The sequence below is a fragment of the Hemiscyllium ocellatum genome, chromosome 17 (genome assembly GCF_020745735.1).
Source record: "Hemiscyllium ocellatum isolate sHemOce1 chromosome 17, sHemOce1.pat.X.cur, whole genome shotgun sequence".
Classification (NCBI taxonomy): Eukaryota; Metazoa; Chordata; class Chondrichthyes; order Orectolobiformes; family Hemiscylliidae; genus Hemiscyllium; species Hemiscyllium ocellatum.
The window spans coordinates 19,491,521-19,517,072 of record NC_083417.1 but is presented as its reverse complement, the minus strand read 5'-3'; the positions used below and the strand labels follow the sequence as shown (position 1 = coordinate 19,517,072).

The window sequence follows — 25,552 nt, the reverse complement described above, 5'->3', positions numbered from 1 at the left end:
CTGAGAAATAAGCTTGCAGAGAAAATAAACAGTGATGCATAACCATGGAAAATTGTGCTTTGTATTACTTTATGTCATAATATCAAATAATTAAAAACAGTTGTCAAATCAAAAACAGCTAGTGTTTACACACCCAAACCACTCAGTGGTAAATCTGGAATAATAGAACGTCCTTGGAACTCAAGATGTTTATTCCTTTCTAAAGATACCGAAAATTAAAACTCATTCAACTGGCCAAGGAAAAGGATACCACAGGTTGAGTTTCTCCCTTTCAGAACAGGGAATTGATTGCATATGACAAAACAAATAACAAAAGAGGCTAAATTGTTTTGCTTCCATAAACAAGGTTTGTGCTGGATAAAGAACGTAATGCAATGTGATTCAAGACTTGCCCACCTTTATGCAGCTTGCCCATTGGAATGATACAGCAGGTACTTGGGAACACCATCTGCAAGTGGCTCTCCAAACCACTCACTACCCTGACTTGGAAATATACTGCCATTTTCTCACAGTCATTGGGTCAAAATCTGGAATTCCCTCCCTACCAACATAGTGGGTCAACCCACAGCAAGTGCAGCGATTCAAGAAGGCAGCTCACCACCACCCTCTTAAGGGCAAATAGGGAAGGGCTAGCAATACTGGACAGCCAGCAACACCCAAGTCCCATAAATGAATAAAAATAAAAAAAATATGCAGCCAGCACTGGCTAAGCTATTGAGAGTTAAATGTTCAGAAGGAGTGACAAAAGTTGAGAGGCTAACACAAGCGAACGATAGAATTGCTAATGCTCTGTGCAAAAGGAAATCTGCCACATTAACTGGCCTGTGTGACTACATGTGACTCAAAACCCAAGCAATGTGTTTGACTCTTAGTTCCTCTCTAAAATAGCCAAGCAAATCTTTCAGCCAAAGAACAGTTAGGTTTGGGCAGCGAATGCTGGCTTTGCAATGAAGAAATGAACACAGTTTAAATCCAGCCTGCACCTTTTAAAGTGGAGATGCATATTGGCTGGAGCAGTTGTGGAGATCCTTGTATAACTCACTCCAATGTAGAAAAATACTGAATAAGTGGTACAACTCAGTCAGGGTGGGGGTCATTGGGCAAAAGCGTGCAACAGTATTTAGGTTATAATGATGGGAGCTCATGAGGTCATGGTTGAGGAGGTGGAAGGGAGTAAGTAAAACCTCGATACCCATGAGACATGTACACAGAAGGTCCAGAAGATATGCAGTTAATACTCAGAGTAAGATTTTACTATACTCCGAGTGGTGGGCTAGGATGTAGAGTGGGGACGTAGATAAGTTGCTGGGAGCACCAGTGTTAGGATAGTAGCTCAGCCATATCGTGACTTGAAACTGAGGCCAATTAGGCCAATTAAGTGCCCTGTTTAGGGCCACTTTCTTGAACCATCAGCATTTGGTCAATGGCAGAGTGGCCTCTCACCAGATTGGCAGTCTTTCAGAATGGACATGACGTTAACCTCTACACAGCACATTGAATTGAGAGGCTCCAAAATGGAAGCTGCAAATGGAAATGGCCAGCCTCTGTCATTTGCTGTTACTGCTGAAGGGCATCACTGTCAAAACAAAAAAATGGGGATTGCTTGGTTGGCCTGTCAGAAAAAAGAATGGCGTTCCTTCACTGTGAGGGTAAGTGAACACAGAAAGCTCCTTTTGATGATCTGCAGCCTGAGCAATGACCAGCTCCAGCTCACATTGGAGAGGTAGCCCACTATGACTTTTTGGGAACATATAGTCCTTACACAGGGTTTGCCCCCATTGAGCACATTCTGGCCAGGAGCCTAGCTCTTCAGATGCAGATGTGGTGTCACAAATTGTGTTTAGTATCTTCCCCATTTCCTGTGGTTCCTCACATAGATGGGGCCTTCTTGATCTTTCGGGGGTCCTACTCTCTCCCTATTTACACTTTTGCCCTTAATGTGTTTCTAGAATCTTTATTTAGATTCCTTTTAACATATTTGCCAAATCTATTTCATGTCTCCTTTTCCCTATCCTGATGTCCCTTTTGAAGATACTCCTATTATCCTTATACTCCTCGAAGGATTCACTCAATCCTTGTAGTCTATACCTGCTATATGCCTCCTTTGTTTTCTTAATGAGAGTCTCAATTACACTAGTCATCCAGCATTCCCTATATTTACCAGCCTTGCCCTTCACACTAGTAGGAACATGCTGTCTCTGGACTCTCGCTATCTCATTTTTGAAGGCCTCCCGTTTTCAAACTGTCCCTTTATCTGTAAATAGCCTCTCCCAATCAACGTTTTCAAGTTCTTGCCTAATACCATCAAAGTTGGCCTTACTCCAATTTAGTACTTTAACTTTCAGACCATATTCTGAATTAGAAAATTTTCTCGTATACCCTTAACAAATTTCTCTTTATCTAAGCCCATGCTACTATGGCAGTCTCAGACTATGTTTGGAAAGTTGAAATCCCCTACCATTTCATTAAACATAGAACATAGAACAGAGCACATTACAGCGCATATGGGCCCTTTGGCCCGCAATGTTGCACTGACCTGTGAAACCAATCTGAAGCCCATCTAACCTACACTTTTCCACTCCCGTCCATATGCCTTTCCAATGACCATTTAAACACCCATAAAGTTGGCGAGTCTACTATTGTTGCAGACAGTACTATATCTATCACTCTCAATTTAAAGTTATGTCCCCTCATGCTTGCCATCGTCATCTGAGGAAAAAGGCTCTCCCTGACCACCCTATCTAACCCTCTGGATTATCGTATATGTCTCAATTAAGTCACCTCTCAACCTCCTTCTTGCTAATGAAAATAGCCTCAAATCCCTCAGCCTTTCCTCGTAAGACCTTCCCTCCATACCAGGCAACATCCTAGTGAATCTCCTCTGAACCCTCTTTCAAGCTTCCCACATCCTTCCCATAATGCGGTGACCAGAACTGTACATAGTACATCCAAGTGTGGCTGCACCAGAGTTTTGTACAACTGCAGTATGACCTCATGGTTCCAAAACTCAATCCCTCTACCAATAAAAGCTAACGTACATTAGGCTTTCTGAACCCTATCAATCTGGGTGGTAACTTTCAGGATACTTATGTACCTGGACACCAAGATCCCTCTGCTCTTCTACACTACCAAGAATTTTAACAGTAGCCCAGTACTCAGCATTCCTGTTACACCTTCCAAAGTGAATCATCTCACATTTGTCCGCATTAAACTCCATTTGCCACCTCTCAGCCCAGCTCTGCAGCCTTTCTCTGTCCCTCTGTAACCTACAATTTGGTTCGTCACTATCCACAACACTAGATCTTAGTGTCATCTGCAAACAACTCTACCGACCTTAGTGTCATCCGCAATGCTATCATTCGTACAGGCATCCGAGATCGCCTTACACGTTTGCTTCTTAAATTCTCACTATTTGGTGGGGTTCTATAGTACAAGCCTAATAAGGTGATCATCCCTTTATTATTTCTCATTTCTACCCAAATAACGTCATTGGACTTATCCCCAGGAATATCCTTGCTAGGTTCGGCTGTAATGTTTTCCCTAAGCAAAAGCGTCATTTCCCCTTCTCTCTTGCCCCCCACCTCCTTTCTATCCTTCCTACCCTGGAATATTAAGTTGGCAATCCTGCCCTTCCCTAAGCCACATTTCTGTAATTGCTTTGATATTTGAGTTCCATATTCCCAACCATACCCTGATTTCACCATACTTTACCTGTTAGGCCTCTTGCATTGGAATAAATGCAGTTTAATTTATCAGTCTTGCCTTGTTCTCTGCAATGTTCTTGCTTGCCTTGACTATTTGACTTATTCCTCTTCTCAACCGTTCCACCCTCAGACATATCTATTTTCTCAATATCTCTTTGGTCCTGCTCCACCTTACAACGGAATGAGGACATGCCACAATCCAAAGGACTAGCCACGTTACCATACATCAAGAACATTTCTGAACTGACAGCCAGACTACTACGACCAATAGGACTCATAACAGCACAAAAACCAACAGCCACTCTCAAACAACAACTCACCAGAACAAAGGAACCGATACCCAGCATGAGCAAAACCAACGTACTGTAAAAAATCCCATGCAAGGACTGCACAAAACACTACATAGGACAAACAGGAAGATAGCTAACGATCCACATCCATGAACACCAACTAGCCACAAAACGACATGACCAGCTATCCTTAGTAGCCACACATACAGATGACAAGCAACATGAGTTCGACTGGGACAACACTACTATTATAGGACTAGCCAAACAGAGAACAGCCAAGGAATTCCTAGAGGTATAGTACTAATCCACAGATTCTATCAACAAACACATCGACCTAGACCCAATATACCGGCCACTGCAGCGGACAGCTGGAACTGATAACCGGAAGCAGCAGAGACAAACCACTATAAATGCTGGAGGAAACAACACAGAAGTGCTTCATAGGAGGCTCCCAAGCACTGAGGATGTCACCTAGACAGGGGACGAAACATCTGCAATACAAATTCCCAGCTTGGCGAACAGAACCACAACAACGAGCACCCGAGCGACAAATCTTCTCACAAACTTTGATCATGGCATGTTCCTGTGTCTTGTAAAATCCTCAGAATTAAGCCAACTTAACCTGAAAGATGTTATGTCTAATTTCCTCTCTAAATTCGAATGAAACATTTGCACTTGCAGCATCTTTTAGAAATAACAGTCATTTTGCACATAGATCCTGTGAGACCCAGGAGAGGATTTTCCTATTGGCTGTTATCTGAGGGTGGTATATCACTCAGAACCAAGAGAACCTTCTGCTTTTTAGTGTCCACAACCCTCTGGAACTGTCAAATGAAATTGTGCTTAAATCATCATCAAGGTGGCTGATCCTCCAAAAGCATACCTGTCACTCAGCACCGGTCTGTAGTATTAGTTTTGACTGTGTCCTCAAGTCCTGGAATGTGGTTTGAACCCATTACTTCTCGTTTACCAGTAAGCTTGCTAGAAGTGAGCTAAACGTTCTAGTTATTTGTTTCGTTATTCATAGAGGTCCGTGAATCTGTGAAAGCAAACATTTCTATCAACTCAGCAAACGTGACCAAATTGTTCCTTCTTTGTTTCTTTCTCCTCAGCTGGACAGCCTTTTCCACAGTGTTTGACTTTGACACAGATCTTCATGCCAGTGCAATTGCACAAGGTATTGCTCAAGAGAAATGGAGTAAAGCTTTCTTTGATAAGCTGACAAAGTAAGTAGAACTGGTTTCTCATTGGGGGAATATTCTTACATATGTAAACAGTCCAGTTCCTGGAAGCTTGTCTTTGCAGCAGGTGTGCTTGGGAAAAACAAATGAGTGAAGTAACCAATGTGCCTGAATTTTAATCATTTGCACACTTGATTCTCATTAATTGAACTCAATCCTATCATAGTATAGTTTCAGTAATTTAATTGAGGAGCATTTTATCCCTGTTTATACTTCTTTCAAACTTCACTGTTGAGCAGTTTTTAGATCCTGGGTGGGTCTCGCTTGTTTACCTAAGGTACGTTCTGCTGCTGATGATTCTTGAATATTGTCTGGTCTAATACATTTTCCTTTGTAAATATCACTGTCATGAGTAACAAAATTTGTTTTACCTTTTGGAACAGAATCAGGCATGATGCCAAAATGCAATAGTTGTTTCTGTGCCTTTTGAGATTGCTGTTGGTGACAGTTCTGATATGTTGGTTTCACATTTATCTGTAAGATTAACAATCATTAATACCGCATCTGATGTTTCTTGAACATTTTTAGGACTGTTTGTACTTTTTTCCCAAACAGATAATGGACAATACAATTGCAGAATTGAAAGAGCGGGGGGAGAACAAGCTCTTAAGTTTTCTGTTTAACTGCCATCCTAAATTTTTAATGGTGAGCTGGAGCTGGGGAATCTGCTGGTAAGGAAACAAGGATTGCTGGAGTTCCTGTTTAAGTCAGTCTGCCAACATTGCATGATGCCACCATCTCCACAATTTTGCAGAACCGAAGCCTTGGCAATTTCAGAGTCATTTATTTTAAATAAAACAGAATGGCATAAATTTTAATGCCATTAATTTTAGTGGGTGGCACGGTGGTTAGCACTGCTGCCTCACAGCGCCAGAGACCCGGGTTCCATTGCCGCCTCAGGCGACTGACTGTGTGTGGAGTTTGCACGTTCTCCCCGTGTCTGCGTGGGTTTCCTCCGGGTGCTCTGGTTTCCTCCCACAGTCCAAAGATGTGCGCGTCAGGGTAATTGGCTTTGCTAAATTGCCCGTAGTGTTAGGCAAGGGGTAAATGTAGGGGTATGGGTGGGTTGCGCTTCAGCAGGTCGGTGTGGACTTGTTGGGCCGAAGGGCCTGTTTCCACACAGTATCTAGTCTAATAAATTTTTATGGTTAATTCACAATTACATTGGTAATTTGGAAGGATGTTACTGTACTTTGTATCACTCCCTGCTTAATTGAGATGGGATCTGTACTTCTTTGGAAACTATGCATGATGTTCAATTCCCATGTCATTTTAACAGACTTGAAAAAAATTATAAGTTTGCATGCTGTTAGAAAAGATGCTTGAAGTATCATAAATATCAGAATAAAACACCTATAGACATTTGAATAAAGAAAATATAGCTTCAACAGAGCTCAGATTAGGACTGGGAATTTACTTTTTTAATTAGCCATTGGGTCACTTTGTTCAGCTTAGTTGGTTCCATGTGTGCCACTCTGTAAGAAAGAGTAATCACAATTGTTTGAAGCTGAAATCGCCAGCCAACTTTCTTACAGATTATCTAACCTGAAGTTGATAGGTCCGAGGGACAGTGTGGTGTAGAATAATGCTGACAAGGCAGATTTAATCTCTGTCCCAGTTCATGGAGGATGTTCTTTCAATCCCTGTCCCACACTTGATTTGGAACAATGTCCATTAAGCTACATAAATGTACGTCTGTCTCTACTCAGGATAGATGCCAATGGTTCTTCGGCTATGACCTACTGCTTGCCTGAATCATCTATCATTTCTTGTATACATTCAAGGACAGCATCAAGATGTCACAGAGATGAACCCTATCTCTGTTGGCCTGTCCATTGTCACATTACCTGTTCAATATTCAGTCCTAGATGACCTTAAATTTTGTTCAGTTAAATGTTAGACTACAGCTATTGTTTTGGTACCTATCAAGTCTCTCTTGTTGAATAGAAAAGATCTTTTCTCTAGGAGAGGGGAGTTCAGAACTAGAGGGCATATTTTTAAGGTGAGAGGAGAAAAATTTCAAAGGGATCTGAGGGGCAATGTTTTCACGCAGAGGGTGGTTTGTATGTGGCATGAACTGTCAGAGGAAGTGATAGATGCAGGTACAGTTTCAACATTTAAAAGACATTTGAACAGGTACATGAATAGAAAAGATTAAAAGAGATATGGCTCAAATGCAGGCAAATTGACCGAGTTTGGTTGGCATGCCATAAGTTGGACTGAGGGGTCTGTTTCTATGCTGTATGACTGTATTATTCTAAGCTATAGCATACTTTCTAATAGCCAAATTAAACATAACAAAGAATAGAAGAAAATTGAATAGAAGGAAACCCCACGGCCAATGTTAGAGATTAAAACAACATCTCCTTGTCTGAACTCTGGGTAGTAGTCAGACTTTAAAGTAGCTGTAGAACCATTTCCAAGGGCTAATATTTCACATGTTGCCAGAGTTGGTCCACACGGCTGAATGCTTGGAAGTGGCACAATCATGCCAGATCCAAGGTCAACCTGCAGAGGTATTTTGCCAACAGTGTACACTGATTGGACATTTGGGGAAAGTTGATGGCAGTGCCGCATCTTGCCAATTTCAGATGTCCCTCCCCAGTCCCTCCACCCACTAAAGTTAGAGCCATTCAAATAATTGGAAAACTGGAGGTGAACTCCTCACAGTAGGCCAGGAGGGTGTGTAAAACCCTCCAACACCACTTGTCAAGCACCTCACCAGCCACACTCTGAAGAGTTTCCCTCTCCCCAGTGATGACCTGACACCTGTGGTCATACATGACATACGTTCACTGCAGAGTAGTTTTAGTTTGTCACTCTCTCGCAATCTCCTGCCTAACTCAACAATACCAAAGTCTCCAACTGGGATTGTTGGCCCAACATTTCTCTCCCATTGGACCTCCCACTTCCAATGTCCTTAGTCCCAGAGACAACTTCTTAATTAACCACCTTCAGGAAGAATGTGACCGCAGTTTTTCAGGGCTACTTCCAGGTCCAAATTTGAGATTGTGACTTAGATTCAAACTGGAATTCTGATTGCTAGGGTATCCTTTTTTCATGGACTATGAGAGTTTCACTTCATAAGATCACAGTATATAGGAACAAGACCAGAACCAGGAGTCATCAATATGAGACAATTATTAATTGATCCATTCAAAAATTCAGAAGAAGCTTCTTGACCTAAAAGGTGGTTAGAGTGTGTAACTCATGAGTGGAGGTACATGAAGGGATATGCTTCAGTGGAAGCAGGATAAACACAGAACAGTACAAAAGACTTGTATTTATGTCACATTATTTACAGCCAACTATTTTCCTCTCCTATTTGTTCATAAGATGAGGGTAGTATTTATTGTCAAGGGTCAGCTGCATTATTGTGGGTCCGGAATTATATATAGACCCGACTGGGTAAGGATGACAAGTTTTCTTCCCTAGAGAACATTAGTGAACCTGGTGGACTTTTATGGCCATCAGTAGCGTTACAAGGTCGCCGTTAATCCTCATGTATATTGGCAAAATCAGTCTGATGGAGAAAGTCACGAGGAACAATTCATAGAATATATTCAGAATGGTTTCCTAGAATAATATGTCATGTATTCAAGCAGAGATTCAGTCATTTTAGATCTGGTAAGGTGTAATGAGGCAGATTAATAAATGATGTCAAGAAAAGATTTATATGGATGTTATCAAGGTTGGAGAATTTGAGCTGTAGGGAGAGGTTGAATAGGCTGGGGCTGTTTTCCCTGGAGCGTCAGAGGCTGAGGGGTGACCTTACAGAGGTTTGTAAAATTATGAGGGGCATGGATAGGATAAATAGACAAAGTATTTTCCCTGGGGTGGGGAGTCCAGAACTAGAGGGCATAGGTTTAGGGTGAGAGGGGAAAGATTTAAAAGGGACCTAACGGGCAACTTTTTCACACAGGGTGGTGTATGTATGGAATGAGCTGCCAGAGGAAGTGACAGAGGCTGGTACAATCACAGCATTTAAATGGTATCTAGATGGGTATATAAATAGGTAAGGTTTGGAGGGATATGGGCCGGGTGCTGGCAAGTGGGACTAGATTAGGTTGGGATATCTGGCCGGCATGCACAAGTTGAACCGAAGGGTCTGTTTCCATGCTGTACATCTCTATGACTCTGTCTCAGAGTAAATGATCCTTTAGGGAACAGTGACAGCAATATGGTAGCAGTTAGCATTTACGGGTGAGAACCTGGGTTGGAAATAACTGTGCTAAATTTAAATAAGGATAATTACATACGGATGTGAGCAGGGTTGGCTGAGAAAGGAATATATTAGAAAAATGGTTGAGAAACAATGGAAGACCTTTCAGCGAATAGATCATGGCTTACATCAATGATTTATCCCAATGAGGAAGAAATATTCAAGGAAGGGGATAAGCCAACCATGGTTAACCAGGGACGTTAAGGATATTATCTAACTAAAAATAATGCACATAATCTGGCAAAGATTCAAGATAAACCAGAGAATTAGGAAAGTTTTAAAAGCCAGCAAAAGATGGCCAAAACATTAAACAAAGATGGAGAAAATAACCAACAAGGGCAAAGCAACAGGCAACTTAAAATGAGTAGTAAGAGCTTCTTTAAATAAATAAACAGGATGAGAGAGACCAAAGTGAATATATGGCTACTACAGAATTAGTTTGGGATAACCAAGAAATGACAAAAGTTGAATAAATTACTTTGATCAGTTTTCCCAGTAAGACACTTTTAGCATTTGTAAAATATTAAAAAAATGAAGGTGGAGGAGGAAATAAATAACTGTCACTTGAGAGGAAGTATGAAGGCAACTACTCTGACTAAAGTCCAATAGGTTCCTTGGACCTGATAGGTTGCTTGCTAGGATTTTAGAGGAAGTAGAATTACTAGAATTAGCCATTATTGCCACATACACTCAATGAATACAGTGAAAACTTTGTATGTCGCTACTTGCAGCTAGTAGCTAGAGAGATAGATGCACTGCTAGTAATCTTCAAAGAATCTTTAGATTCTGGAATAGTCTCAGATGTTTGGAAAATTATTAATGTAATTCCCTCATTCAAAAAGGCAGAGAAACACAAAATGGGTAACGATAGGCCAGTTAACTGTCATTGAGAAATGCTGGAGTCTGATATAAAAGACCCACGCACACATACAAGTTTGTGGGGTGCATTTGTACTTGCAGAATTATATTTTATTTCGCTCAAAAACTGCATGAATCCATGTAAGATTTTGTAAATCCTTTGTTTAGATTAGAATCAGTCTGACCATTGTGGGTCCTCAGTTATTTTTGATGCTCATTAATGACTTGGATATTGACATGAAAAGTCAAATTTCCAAATGGCACAAAATTGGGTAGCATTATAGACAGTGTTGAGGACAGCATAAAATTACAATGGGATATTGATCGATTAAGTGAATGGGCAAAGCTGTGAGCAAGTTTATTCATATGAAACTAAGAAAGGATAGATCAGGATTTTTTTTCAGAATGTACACAGTTAAATATATTGGCTGTCTAGTGCGATTCGGGGTTTAGATGCATAACTCTTTAAAATGCCATGGAATAGTCAGGAAGGCTAATGGACTGTTGGCCGTCGTAACTAAAGGGCTGCAATGTAAGGATGCAGGCATTTTGGTGCAGTTCTACAAAACCTGAGATACACTGCACTGAAAGTATTGTGAACAAATCTGGACATCACACCTGAGGAAGGATGCTTTACCCTGAAGGGAGGTCAGTGCACATTTACAACCTGGATGTCAGGGGTTGTTATAAGGAGAGATTAAAAAATGAGGTCTGCAGATGCTGGAGATCACAGCTGCAAATGTGTTGCTGGTCAAAGCACAGCAGGTTAGGCAGCATCTCAGGAATAGAGAATTCGACGTTTCGAGCATAAGCCCTTCATCAGGAATAAGAGAGAGAGAGCCTAGTCCCTCCTCCCTACCTTTTATCTTAGCCGGCTTGGCTCTCTCTCTCTTATTCCTGATGAAGGGCTTATGCTCGAAACGTCGAATTCTCTATTCCTGAGATGCTGCCTAACCTGCTGTGCTTTGACCAGCAACACATTTGCAGCGATAAGGAGAGATTAGACAAATTAGGCCTTTATTCTCCAGAATTTGGAAGGTTAAGCAGCTATATGATTGAGATCTTCAGGATATTAATAGGGAATCACAGGCTTAAAAAGATAACCTATTTCAACTGGTTGAAAATGCTTTAAACAGTGCAGAGTCTAAGATTTTGGGCCGGGCCATTCAGCAGAGATGTTAGAAAGTACTTCAACACGCAAAGAGTAGAGGAGGTTTGGAACTCTGTTCATGAAATGGTTATGTTTAAATCTGAGCTAGACAAGTTTTTACGAAGCAAGGGAAATGGGCCTGAAGGAGACATATAGAATTAGGCCACGGATTGCCTTGGTCTTATTGAATGGTAGAGCAGACTTGAGGGCTGAATGGCCTGTTCCTGTATTCCAATATGTTCCTATGATGCAAGGAGTTTACAGAGATATGTTGACAAGTTGTTATTGATCTAAAACTTGGCAGGTGGAATCTAATGTGGAAAATATGTGCTCTTGTACTTTGGCAAGGAAAACACAAGAGCTGAAAATTATTTAAACAGAGTAGGATTGCAGAAAGATGCAGCACAGAAGGATTTGAGGGTTCTTGTGCATGGGTCACAAGGGTCATGAGGATAAGGGAGGAAGGTCGAGCTGAAGATTACTAAATCAGTCAGGATCTCTTCGGGAATAACAATGCTGGAAGAGGACCTTTGGCTCATCAAGTCCATGCTAGTTATCAATTACAGATTTGCTGTAATTCTATTTCTTAGCACTTGGACCATGCCACTTAAAGGTTGTAACAGTTTCTGCCTCTACCACCTTTTCAGGCATTCAGTTCCAGATATTCACCTCCCTCTGAATGAAAACAAAATCTCCTTTGATACCATCTAAACTTCGTGCCTCTTATCTTCCCAGGTATTGATGCCCAGGTATGCCCATTGAATGACAGAGAAGACTCAATTGACCAACTTATGCTAATACTTGTGATGGCTTTATTCAGCTCGATTTCTCATGAATTTCAAATTTCACCATCTGCCATGTTGGGATCCAAACCCATATTCCCAGAATATTACCCTGAGATTCTGCATTACTAGTCCAGTAACATTACCACCAATACCTTCCCTGATCTTTAAGTCAATGAAGTACTTTTTGAATTGTATTCAGTCTTTAGTATAAGAAATGTGGCAGTCAATTTATCCTCAGCAGGGCTTCCTCAGTACTGCACTGCAGGGTCACTCTTAATTTTTGTCCTCACCTCCATCCAAAGCCCCAAAGGAGCCTTCCACATCCATCAGAGTTTTACTTGCACTTCCACACATTTCATTTACTATATCCGTTGCTCCCGGTGTGGTCTCCTTTAATTGGGGAGACAGGATGCCTATTTGCAGAGCACTTCAGAGAAAATCTCCAGGGCACCCGCATCAACCTACCCCACCGCCCCGTGGCCAAACACTTCAACTCCACCTCCCACTCCACCAAGGACATGCAGTTCCTGGGCATCATCCATTGCTACTTCCTAACCAACCGACGCCTGGAGAAAGAATACCTCATCTGCCTCGGGACTATCCAACCATGCGGCATCAATGTGGACTTCACCAGTTTCCTTATTTCCCCTCCCCCGACATTTTCCCAGGTCCAACCTTCCAACTTGGCACCACCCTCACGACCTGTCCTATCTGACTAACCTCCTTCCTAAGTATCCACCCCACCCTCCTCTCCCATCTATTACCATTACCTCCCACTCCATCAATCTATCACACTTGGAGGAAACCCACTCAGACTCCAAGAGAATGTGCAAACTCCAAAAAGACAGTCGCCCGAGGCTGAAATCAAACCTGGGTCCCTGGTGCTGTGAGGTAACAGTGCTAACCACTTAGCCACTGTGCTTCCCTATTATACTGCACTGTGGTTTAATTTCTGTTGAGGAAAAGCACTTCTTTTTGTGCTATGAATGCCTCTGATGGTAAAAGTGCAGGAACAGGCAGAATGACTGCTTTAGTGTGAGGCAGATTGAATCCATTATCTACTATAAATTTGCTTTTGAATTTCAGCACTGCTACAATTTGAGTACTGCTGAAAATGACCCACTTTGTCAAAGCTTTTTGTCTTGCACTCATCAGGGCAATGAGCAAGAAATATCAAAGGGAAACAACATTTTCTGTGATATTAGAGGAACGTGCTGTCTTGTTGGCAACTGGATGCTGAATGATAGTGGAGTTGCCATGAAGAATGCCCAAAATAGATGATAATTAGCTCCAGGCTTTGTGTAAATCATGTAGGCTTACTCCATTTAACCAAAGGGTTCATCCCGAGATGTCTAGTTGAGGTATAAAAGCACAATATGTGTGTGTGTGTGTGCTTTCTGTCTGCAGTGAGATTGCAGTGAAACTTGGCATAATGACCATATATTCCAAAAAAGTGGGGGTCGATCATAACAACCAAGTATTACTTCGTCTGTTTGCAATATTCAGCCAGGGGTTATTGGCTCAGTTGGTTAGACAGCTGGTTTGTGTGATGCAGAGTAACACCAACAGCATGGGCTTTATTTCTGCTATGCCTGAGGTTACCATAAAGGACTCTCCTTGTCAATCTCTCCCCTCACCTGAGGCATAATGACCCAGTCATGTCTCTGTAATCAGAGAGCAGCCATATTATCCATTAGAACAATAGCTACTTTACCATATCCATCAGCCCATGCTCACAACATTCAAAACACAATAATTTCATGGAGAGTAATATTTACTGATAAATTTGAATATTTTGGCAACTTATTTACAATTTTCAGTCAGATTCACTATGTGGCCCATGTATAGTAACATTTGTTAAAGATTACTTAGTCCAGTTGTAGCATGAAACTAAAGATTGTAGACATAAATCAAATGAAGCAATTATGCACAGTATTCTCTTTTAATTGGAATTGCAATGATTATAATTAGAAGAATCTTTTAAAGGGAGAGGAACAGATAAAGGCAGCACATGGTGAGGTCAGGGCAGGAGTGAGAGAGAAAAAGAAACCCACTCTGCTAACTGATAGAGCAATGAACCTGCGCAGTTACTGCCTTTGCTGTTTGAAGTCATGTATCACTGGACATTGGAGTACTTCTGGAAAAATTAACAAACTGTGAAATTCACAACTGATGTTGCAGTAACCTGTTTTGGAAAGGTCACAGCACAGAGACAGTTAAATTATTAGTTTTAAATGTGGCCTTGGGGCCTAGCCGTAAGTCTGCAGTAGTGAATAGAATGGATTCTTCCTTATTATGTGTTTTATTGAGATACATCTCTTGATTCAACTTAAAAATATAAGCCATCAGTATTAAGTTAGCCTAAAGCAGTGTTTTGTAGAGGAATAAGACGATGCTATTTTCTGGGTCTGCAGATGGGAAAAAGCAAAAATGGCCCTTAGTAGAGTGATATGCTCTTGTTGGATGTAGGAGTTTAGGGAGAGTTTACATGTTATTGAGGATTATTTCTGCAATAAATGCCATTGATTGCGAATTCTATCTGATCGAACGGTTGGAGCGACAGGCAATGAGGAATTTACAAGAGCAAAGGGCTGTGATGGATGGCAGTTATAGGAAAGGAGAAAGTCACAAATACAGTCACATAGATGGGTTAACTTGAGGCAAAGTAAGAGAGATAGTCAAGGTAGTGAAAGAGTCTTCTGCGGCTATCCCCATTTCAAACAAGTATGCTGTTTTGGAAAATGTAAGAGGTGATGGATTCTCAGAGGAATGTAGCATGAACAGTCAGCTTTCTGGGATTGAGACTGGCTTTAATGCAATGAGGGGTACTTCAGGTTCTAAGGGATCGATTGTGTTAGGGGATTCTCTAGTCCGAAGTACAGACTGTGGACAGCAGTGAAAAATCAGAATGGTGTGTTGCTTCCCTCATGCCAGGATCAAGGATGTCTCAAAGAGGGTGCAAAATGTTCTCAAGGGGGAGAGGGCCCAGCAGGAGGTCACTGGATACATTGGAACCAACAACGTAGGAAGGGAAAAGGTTGAGATTCTGAAGGGAGATTACAGAGAGTTAGGCAAGAATTTAAAAAGGAGGTCCTCAAGAGTACTAATATCTGGATTACTGCTGATGCTACGAGCTAATGAGGGCAGGATTAGGAGGATAGAGCAGATGAATGGATGGCTGATGAGCTGGTGAATGGGAGAGGGATTCACATTTTTGGATCATTGGGACCTCTTTTGGGGTGGAAGTAACCTGTACAAGAAAGACAGATTGCACCGAAATTGGAAGAGGACTAATATACTGATAGGGCGACTTGCTAGGGCCGCGCAGGAGAATTTAAACTAGTAAGTTGGCGGCGAGGGGGGGGGGAGTGTTGGGGGGGGGGAGTGTTTGGGGGGGGGAGTGTTTGGGGGGGGGTGGGGGGGGGTGGGGGAAGGGGGTGGTGGGGGAAGCCCAGAGAGATCAATCTGATACTGGTACCATTGAGAAAAGAAGCAAGTCACACAGCCAATGCGGGCAGGGACAAAGCAGAGAAGAAGGTAGAACTGATAAATTAAACTGCATTTATTTCAATGCAAGGGGCCTAACAGGGAAGGCAGATGAACTTAGGGCATAGTTAGGAACATGAGACTGGGATATCATAGCAATTACAGAAACATAGCTCAGGGATGGACAGGACTGTTCTTTGCATCAGAAAGAACATGTACACACACTGCGCCTGTTTCAGTTTAACAAAACAAATTTCTCTGGTTGATTGCTCTGAGCAAATCAGAGTCAATATAGCATATTTAAAATTTAACGAAGGTCATTACCACCAATACCCCCCCCCGTTCTTTACAGTCAATGAAATACTTTTTGAATTGTATTCAGTCTTTAGTGTAAGAAATGTGGCAGCCAATTTATCCTCAGCAGGGCTTCCTCAGTACTGCACTGTAGGGTCAGTCTTAATTTTTGCCCTCATCTCTGTCCAAAAGCCCAAAGGAGCCTTCCACATCCATCAGAGTTTTACTTGCACTTCCACACATTTCATTTACTGCATCCGTTGCTCCTGGTGCTCTTTTACGCTGGGGAGACAGGACACTTACTTGCAGACCACTTCAGAGAACATCTCCAGGCCACCCGCTCCAAGCTTCCCCACCGTCCTGTGACCAAACATTTCATCTCCCCCTCCCACTCCGCCAAGGACATGCAAGTCCTGGGCCTCCTTCATTGCCCCTCCCTAACCACCTGAGTGATGCCTGGAGGAAGAATGCCTCATCTTCTGCCTCAGGACCCTCCAACCACACAGCATCAATGTGGGCTTCACCAGTTTTTTTCATTTCTCCTCCCCCCCACCTTATGCCAGTTCCAATCTTCCAACTTGGCACAACCCTCATGACCTGTCCTACCTGTCCAACTTCCTTCCCACCTATCCACTCCACCCTCCTCTCCAACTTATCACCATTGCTTCTACCTCTGTCAATCTATCGCACTCTCAGCTATCTCTCCCCCCCCCAGCCCCACTCCTGATGAAGGGCTTATGCCCAAAGCATCAATTTTCCTGCTCCTCGGCTACTGCCTGATCTGCTGTGCTTTTCCAGCACCACACTCTGAACTCTGATCTCCAGTGTCTACAATTCTCAGTTTCTCTTAGTTTTTGGAGTGAGACTTGAACCTGTCAATACAATTTAGAAGGAAAAGTGTTAACAACTTCATCCTATTCCTTTCTCTCTCATCTCAGCTCTGGCTTATTTATGATGCGGTCAGATGAAGAACTTTGGAGTCTAGCTTCGGAATGCTTGAAGAAATATGCGAGTTCCAAATAAGTTGTTGGACTCAACACATTAGCTCTGTTTCTCTCTCTACAGATACTGCCAGCAATTCTTCAGGTTCTTCTATGTGTACATGATAGATTGATAACTTGTTTTTGGGCAAAATGAGCAGCCGGTTTTAACATTACACATACTAACACATACTGCTCACTGGTTGAAGTTTAGGAGTTTGAAATTTAGCAAAGGATGTCACACACTCAACAAAATGAGCAGCATAGCAGTGGACTGAGATGGTTGGCAATATCAAGGAACTCTGTTAATTTATCTGTGTTTCCAATATTCTTACACTTGCTGTTGTTTTTCTCTTCATGATCCTAAATCTGTCACTAAAATAGCCTTGATATGTTTGCCATGCCAAAATCCTTACTTTTTTAAAAAAAATCCACTTCCCTGTAACTTTCTCTAGTCCAGACAAAGAGAATTCTTTTTACAGTATTTATTAACTACAATCTTTCACTAGTTCACTGTTGGCATACTTTCACACTAATTTTCTCACATCTGTGTTTTAATTGGCTGGATGCAAATCTGATTCCTAGATACATTTAGTATGATTTCATTGTTGTTTCTAAGGTATTTTTGTTTGCTTTTAAAGCTCTTTAATAGCTCCATCTTTAAATCCAAACAGCAGTTAGCTCTGAGGATGTAATTGGAGCACACGTTATACATTTAAAGAGGGACTTGGTCAATTTCAGTCACGTCTCCTTTTTGCCTGCTTAGGTTAGGTGGATTGGATATGTTAAATTGCCTGTAGTGTCCTGGAATGTGTAGGCTAGATGGATTAGCCATGATCAAATGTAGCGTTACAAAGATAGGGGTGTGTCTGGATAGGATGCTCTTCGGCAGGTCAGTGTGGACTTGATGGGCTGAATAGCCTGTTTCCGCACTGTAGGGTTCTATGATTCTATGTATTAAAAGTAATGCCTGATCCAGCAGCGTGGTTCCTGTTTTTTTATATAGATATTTTTATTGGGAATTTAACATTTTGACAAATTTACAAAAATAAGCAGAATTTTCAAGCACAAACATTAATATAAAAATAGATCTTAAATATATAATCATCAAAATTCAACTAATCCACAATCATCCAGAGTGTATAGTTGAGTCACTTACATCCTTCAAATAAGAGAAAATGTTCTCTAATACACTCATAACAGTATGATAAAAAGGAAGTTATTTCCAAACAATAAGAACAAAAAAAATTAAACATGTTTGAATGGAGATCTTCCCCCTTGTTCTCAGGGGGCCTTACTACCTTTCCAACGTTCCACCATATCCTCTCCCAAACAGTGTCCCACCCTCAACCCGGGCGCTCCTTAATAGGATTTAGATATAATACCGAGCTAGAGTTAACAGTGAGCGCCGCACCCCCACCCCTCCCCACCCATACCTGAGTATATCTGCTAGCATCAATGCCACGTACAAACACACATAACTATAAAATTACAACTCCAACAGATTACAGTTAAGTATAATAACATAGCAAGGAAGACAACCCCGCTCCCAGAGGCAAAAGTAAAGTAGAATAAAGTATCCATTTCTCCCCACGGAGTGTGGGGGAGGCAAGCCAACATAAATTGTCTCTTACGATTTATTTAACCGAGTCTAAAAGTTTCTTGGCCTCTTCCGATGATCTAAAATTATACTCGGATCCTTCGTGGGTAAAGCATAACGTCGCTGGGTAGCGTAAGGTGTATTGAATATCTAAGTCCCTTAAACATTTCTTCACCTCATCAAATGCCTTCCTTCTTCGTGCCAAAGCCGGGGAGAAGTCCTGAAATAACATAATCTTGGATCCTTCATGAATCATAGCTTTAGGATCCTTTCCAAGCTTTCTGGAGGCATCCAGGAGTATCTGCCTCTCCCTATAACTCTGCAGCTGGAACAGGACCGGGCGTGGGCGCTGGTTTGGGCCAGATCCGCGTACTGCGACCCGGTAGGCCCACTCCACCCTTACCCGGTCAGTTTCAGCCCCCAGGTTTAAAAGCTGGGGCAGCCATCGCTCCAGAAATACTGCTAACTGTCCTTTCCCTTCTTGTTCTTGAAGGCCCAGCAACCGAATATTCTTTCTCCGATTTCTGTTGTCAATATCATCCATGTAGATTTCAAAGGCCCTGATTCTCTGCTCCAGAGCTCGCACCTGTTCTGCAGCTGTTTGAGCTGCAGCCTCGGAGGTCGTGGCCTTTAGTTCCGCCCCCTCCACTCGGCCCTGCAATTCTCCGATAGAGTGATTCTGTTTCTGCAGCTTTTCTTCGAATGCATTCCATCTCTGTCGGGATTCTGCGATGAAATTGACGAGTGTCGATTCCAATCTAGCAATCATCTCTATAAGGCTCGTTTTTACATCAGCTGCAGCCGGAGGAGAGGAGGGTGGGGGAGGGGTCTTTGTTTTCTGAGAGCTGCAGGGTCCCTTTGATTTACTCATTATCCACTCAGTATTAGACTGTTTAAATATAATATTCAGCAGCTAATTAAGATTAAAGAAATTTTTTGGGTGGTTTGGCAAGTGTGGTGGGGGCAGGAAACCCACTTTTCCCAGGTTTTGGGAAGGGCTCTGTAGACTCAGACTTGCTGAGTCGCCGCCATCTTGGATCTCGCGTGGTTCCTGTTGAATAAGTAGGGTCAAGCTGTTCCTGCTATCATTGGTGTGAGATATTAAGCTGTGACCTTACACACATTATCTAATTCTGCGCTGTAATTAAACACTGCACCGAAAGAAGAACCTGTACTTCAATAGCTTGTGTGATTTCAAATAAACCTGTTGGACTATAACCTGGTGTCATGTGACTCCTGACTATGCAATAATTGAAGGAAGTGAGGGATCTGGACCAAGCAATCTCTCAAGCAAGACCAATAACAAATACTGCCTCTGAAATATTGTGAGGTTGCCACAGGTCACCGGTTTCTGAACTGTACTGCCAACGTGCACTGTGATTGCATCCGATCATAATGAAACAATTAGTTCTTTATTCCAATGTGGAGGAATGCATTTTTTCAGTTTTTTTAATGGAAACACATCAACAGTAAAATTGGCTGAGACTTGACATTTTTTTTCCTTTTCCGGTTTGATCATTTCAAGCTGCCGAGTCCTTTGGGTGGAATTCTTTGAGGCCTGAATTTGGGAAGGAAACATCATTAGGCAAGATGGTGGTGTGTCAGAACCCTGAAATCTTTTCACCTCCACCCAATGTAATTTCTGGGTGGGCAGGACCTTCCTGTCTCACCACCAATTGATCCCCTTAATTGAGAACCAGTTAACATACAACATACATGCACCTATATGTTCTTATTTCTCAACCAACTGAACATGCAGATATGTATTATCTCTTCCAGAATGGTTTGTTCATGCATGCATCCACACACATAGTAGATTTGCAATACTTTGAGTCCTTAGTTTAATGTTAGACAGAGGAGGGAAGATAAACTGAAATCCTCAATTCCTTCCTGTTTGATCTGTAATCAGTGTGGTATACTTTTTAAAAGACAGATGTGTGTGTTTCTAAATCCCAGTTGGAGTGTGGTTAGTGTAAAGCAAAAAAGCAGTGGATTTTTATGTGTTTAATCAAAGACAATAATGTAATCCCTCATTCATGCCAAAAAACATCTGTGCACTGGTTTCGCCATCTAACAAACACTCAGGAAAGATGCAGCCAAAAAGAGTAGTACACGTTGTAAATGTTAAAAAATGTAGTAAACAGTTCAAGTATTTTTGCAGATCCAGTAAAAAGCAAGGAAATATTTTTCCACACTTGCCCTTTCCAGTAAGTTGAGATAGTTAAATTTGGATTTCCACATAAACTGCAGGGTTCCTTCCAAAAGAAGACTGTTCAGCAGGTCACATCGATAGGCAGTCATGGATGTGATATAAGGAAGTTGAATCTCTTTACAGATGAGCTCAGAGCTTTGGAATCAGGAAGGGAGGCTTTTAAAAAGACATTGAAGCGTTTCATTTCTTGGAAGAAGTAAGTAGCACAGCTATTCTCTGCAACGATTTGGAGATGTCGGTGTTGGACTGGATTGTACAAAGTTAAAAATCGCACAACACCAGGTTATAGTCCAACAGGCAACAGATTTAATTGGAAGCACACTAGCTTTCAGAGCGCCGCTCTTTCACAACCACCTGATGAAGGAGCGTCGCTCCGAAAGCTAGTGTGCTTCCAATTAAACTTGTTAGACTATAACCTGGTGTTGTGTGATTTTTAACTTTCTCAGCAACAGTTGGTATTATTCTGGAAATGGGGGGCAGTTAGCTCAGTTGGCTGGATGGAGAGTGACTCCGACAGCATGGGCTTATTTCCAACACTAACTGAAATGACTGTGAAGCACTCAATTTCTCAACCTCTTCCATTGCCTGAGGCTTTGTGGCCCTCAGGTTAAACTACCACCAATTCTCTCTCTGTAATGAGGCAACAGCGTACTGTCTGGTGACTTGACCTGTAGACTGTTCCAGATCTTTTCCGACTTTTAGAAAGATAGGATTTCCGAACCAGTAGATCAGTTTCAATCAAATGGTCAATGATCCATGATTATTCAATAGGAGGTAAATGTCTTTCACACTTATGGTCTCATCAGCTTTCTTTAGTTACAATGAAAATCTGGAGATACTGTGTAGGAGTCCATTGATTCTGGTATTTGAAATGACAGTAGTAAATTCCACAAATGGACTACTATTTAGGCATGTTCGTTCAAAGAGGAGAGCTCTGTCCATTGTGATTCAATTCAGAACTCACCAGAAGTTTGATAGCTTTTGTAGAAGTTGCACAAGTCCTTTTAGCAGCCGTCATATAACAGTTCATCAGCATCCATTTTGAAAACAAGGCAGTTGTATCTTCATGCCCTCTAGGGCATGACATTAGATTTCCAATATCAATTGTTTACATTTTTACTTCTGTTAATTAACATATTGCCTTCAGAAGCAACAAAGCAGAAAGATTTATGGAATTGACAGAGGAAAATAGGACTTTGGAGCAGGAAGGAACATTCAGTCCTTTGCAGCTGCTCCACAGTTCATGAGATCATGGCTGGTCTGATTGTCGTCTCAGTTCCACTTGGCTATTTGGCTTCGATAACTATTTACTTCCCTTGTCTGTCAAAAAGCACTCACTGAGCATAATTCTGTCTAGAATAAATTCAGCGATGATTATCATCATGTTTGCCTACATATAAAATTTTGGGTGCACCTCTGCAATTGAAAACCTGGTCCCTCAAAACACTGAGATTAATTGTGTCACTTTTATTGGTGTATGTTTTACAATGCCCATTGATGTTGTGTTTTTCAGGTACAATCAACAGCAGACACATTATGAGCAGTGGGGTCAATATGTTGGAGAAATTGAGATTGAGGGACATGAGAGAAATGAGCTGCTTCTTCGTGGATTAAGAGATCATTCTTATGGTAATAAAATTGTTTTTTCTTTAGTATATGCATTTTGGACATTGTTGTGGAGTTTATGTGATAAACTCAATGTAAATCTTACTCAGACGACGTCTAAAGCAGTTTTGTTTCCACGAAGCCCATAATGACATCTTCAGAGTGGAGGGTCCTCAAGGCATTCCTTAGCATTAACCTTTTCAGAACCCCTACACAACATCACATACCATGGGTCTATCACTGCCCTGCTTACTTCTCCTGGAGTTTGCAGACTGTTGCCAGGAAGTGGATTGATGGTGAGTGTGGATAGATGACCTGACGAGAACACTTTTTGTGTTGTCTCCAAATGTTCAATTTTGTTAACATCTGTAGACGTGGCTTTGCGGATTGGCACTTTGTCTTTTGGCGGAACAGGAGTATTGTTCATTTGTAAGGACTACCGTTTTTCTGGAGGTAGTGCCTCACAGTGATGGTACTTGTAATAGACCATCATACTTGCCAGATTAAAAAAGCTTACAACTTCATTGTTTGCCATGTCTCTTTAACGATGCGCACAGTTTACAGCAATGAGTGATGTTAGGGAGACGGGTTACAGGAAAAGTTTCTTAAAGAAAATGTATATAGCTATTTATCACCTAAAATTCATTTGTAAAATTACAGTAGATGAGTATGAAATGTCATAGCAATATCATGCATGTTCATGTTTTGCTGTGTCTGATGGGAGTGTCATTCATTTTCCAACATTAAGATCGAACGAGCAATTGTACTGCACATCTTGTCATTGTCAAGTGGTCCCAGCTTCAGAGATTCAAAACATACAGAGTAACTGCAGTCATCTGATGTACTTTTTCTGTTCTTTTTCATTTGAAAGCATCTAGAGATGACAAAAGCTACAAACTTATATTGCCTTGTAGACATGTAAAAGATAAAGTTAACACAGTATGAGTTTTGCAATTTTAATGGGAGAGGATGCTTTTAATTATAATTATTGTAATTCCAATTGAAAGGTAATAATGCATATAATTGCTAAATTTAGGACTGCAACCATTGGTTTCATGCTGCAACTGGAGCCAGACAACAGTAATCTTTAACAAATGTTGCAATGTAAAGTTGTGCAAGTTCCTCAAGGCTACATTCTGGGTTTAATGCTATTCAGGAACCAACAGGATAATTGCTTGCATCCAATATTCAAATCAAAAGGATGTGCACTTAGAACTCCCAGGAGAGAACAGTTGGTGCAAAGGGTCTTTATAATCTGATGCTGTCTGTTAACTCACACTATTCCTCAAATGTTAGATGAGTTTAAGGGCAGCATAGATAGTAGAGCAATATTCGCTCTTGCAATTACTTCGTCCTTGTGATCTGGTTAATAGATATCTGATCTATTTTGCTTCAGTAATCAACTGGTTAGTAACTGTACATAATTATTTTCAGAGAGAATCATGGATCCCTACAGTGTGGAAACAGGCCATTTTGGCCCAACAAGTCCACACTGATCCTCCAAAGATTATCCCACCCAAATCCGTTCCCCTGCCCTATTAATCTACAGTTCCCTTGACGAATGCACGTAACCTACACATCCCTGTATGCTGTGGGCAATTTAGCATGGCCAATTTACCTAACCTGCATGACTTTGGACTGTGGAAGGAAACTGGAGTACCTGGAGGAATCCCACTCAGACATGCAGAGAATGTGCAAACCCGAGGCTGGAATCAAACTTGGGTCCTGGGTGCTGCAAGGCAACAGTGCTAACCACTGAGCAGCTGTGCTATCTTACTATACTGCACTGTGGTTTAATTTCTGTTGAGGAAAAGCACTTCTTTTTGTGCTATGAACACCTTTGATGGTAAAAGTGCAGGAACAGGCAGAATGACTGCTTTAGTGTGAGACGGATTGAATCCATTATCTACCATAAATTTGCTTTTGAATTTCAGCACTGCTACAATTTGAGTACTGCTGAAAATGATCCACTTTGTCAAAGCTTTTTGTCTTGCACTCATCAGGGCAATGAGCAAGAAATATCAAAGGGAAACAACATTTTCTGTGATATTAGAGGAACGTGCTGTCTTGTTGGCAACTGGATGCTGAATGATAGTGGAGTTGCCATGAAGAATGCCCAAAATAGATGATAATTAGCTCCAGGCTTTGTGTAAATCATGTAGGCTTACTCCATTTAACCAAAGGGTTAATCCCGAGATGTCTAGTTGAGGTATAAAAGCACAATATGTGTGTGTGTGTGTTCTTTCTGTCTGCAGTGAGATTGCGGTGAAACTTGGCATCATGACCATATATTCCAAAAAAATGGGGGTCGATCATAACAAACACGTATAACTTTGTCTGTTTGCAATATTCAGCCAGGGGTTATTGGCTCAGTTGGTTAGACAGCTGGTTTGTGTGATGCAGAGTAACACCAACAGCATGGGCTTTATTTCTGCTATGCCTGAGGTTACCATGAAGGACTCTCCTTCTCAATCTCTCCCCTCACCTGAGGCATAATGACCCAGTCATGTCTCTATAATCAGAGAGCAGCCATATTATCCATTAGAACAATAGCTACTTTACTATATCCATCAGCCCATGCTCACAACATTCGAAACACAGTAATTTCATGGATAGTAACATTTACTGATAATTTTGAATGTTGCATGCACACACTTTCCACATTTATACGAGCCAGATACACCAGAGTCGTTGACCTCCCACATCAAGCACGTAGCACAATGAACCAGCTGGGCAGTCATGTCTTCACCCTCTTCAACTTTGGCGTAATCACTTCACTCAACCTGCTTGTCAAAGACTCCTGAGCTAAAGCCTCACACTTCAAACCACAGGAACTTCCTTGGACCCTCTTTTTGGGGCACGTCCGTGGACTTTTAATTTAGGTTAGAGGAGGCCCTACTTTGTAGGACCTGGGGTCTAGAACACACCCACTCAAATAACAATCACTTACCTTCCCGACCGGCTTTGCACTCTGGCTTCACTTCTGCCCAGCTCCCGCCGTTCTCTGCTGCAAAAATCCTCTTCTATTATTAATATTGCATAACCTATACCATGTTTATGTTTTCTTTTGCAATATCACAAGTTGTTCTTTGCAGACAGAAGGAACATGTACACACATTGAGCCT

General features: G+C 41.6%; 1 protein-coding gene across 3 annotated transcripts in view; it reads left to right on the top strand.

The window, feature by feature from the left end:
• The window catches only part of LOC132823883 (uncharacterized phosphotransferase YvkC-like), a 165,886-nt gene that overhangs the window by 51,907 nt on the left and 88,427 nt on the right, over positions 1–25,552 (top strand). For 2 of the 3 annotated variants that reach the window (XM_060837975.1, XM_060837977.1), the window contains exons 5-6: positions 5,107–5,220; positions 22,336–22,451. In XM_060837975.1, the coding sequence (XP_060693958.1) occupies positions 5,107–5,220; positions 22,336–22,451 (230 nt within the window). Of the gene's footprint in view, positions 1–5,106; positions 5,221–5,836; positions 5,907–22,335; positions 22,452–25,552 lie in introns of those variants that run through there. The other variant, XM_060837976.1, reaches the window with a different exon arrangement.